The sequence below is a fragment of the Artemia franciscana genome, chromosome 16 (assembly GCF_032884065.1).
Source record: "Artemia franciscana chromosome 16, ASM3288406v1, whole genome shotgun sequence".
In the NCBI taxonomy this organism is placed as follows: domain Eukaryota; kingdom Metazoa; phylum Arthropoda; class Branchiopoda; order Anostraca; family Artemiidae; genus Artemia; species Artemia franciscana.
The window spans coordinates 16,296,316-16,296,905 of record NC_088878.1 but is presented as its reverse complement, the minus strand read 5'-3'; the positions used below and the strand labels follow the sequence as shown (position 1 = coordinate 16,296,905).

The following is a 590-nucleotide window of genomic DNA, read 5'->3' as shown; positions in this document are numbered from 1 at the left end:
GTTTGTGGCTTACCCCTGCTGTAATCAGGATTGATTCTTCTGCTCGTAGTAGACACTATTTAAGGCTATTTTTTTTTTTTTTTTTTTTTTTTTTTTTTTTTTTTTTTTTTTTTTTTTTTTTTTTTTTTTTTTTTTTGTAGGTAATAGCTCTAACTGTCGAAACTTGACTTTTTTTGTCTTTTTATTCCTCTTTTGTTCTTTGTATTTTTAAGCCAAAAAAATGCGAAAAAAACATAGGCATTAATAATTTTCTAAAACTTATGCCAAAAACAATGACTTTGCTTACCAGATTATGAAATATAAAGTAAGGTATAAGAAAGCGTTTTTCTTTTAAAGGAGGTGAATGATGCTGCTGTGAATGATGAACTTGCTGAGGTTCCACCGGAAACTCTCCAGGGCCTTCGTGAATTAGGAGCATTTGGACTTCAAGTCCCGCAAGAGCTGGGTGGAGTTGGCTTGAACAACACTCAGTATGCTAGATTAGTACAAGTTGTTGGTGAATATGATCTTGGCATTGGCATTGTTCTTGGAGCGCATCAGTCAATTGGTTTCAAGGTAAGCCATTTAATTATAGTCAATACCTGCCCGAT

General features: G+C 33.6%; 1 protein-coding gene across 1 annotated transcript in view; it reads left to right on the top strand.

Annotated features, from left to right (window-relative positions):
• LOC136037135 (very long-chain specific acyl-CoA dehydrogenase, mitochondrial-like) overlaps positions 1 to 590 on the top strand; it is a 23,739-nt gene that overhangs the window by 3,740 nt on the left and 19,409 nt on the right. The window contains exon 2 of the mRNA XM_065719630.1: positions 337 to 555. Coding sequence (XP_065575702.1) covers positions 337 to 555 — 219 coding nt within the window. The remainder of the gene's footprint in view (positions 1 to 336; positions 556 to 590) is intronic.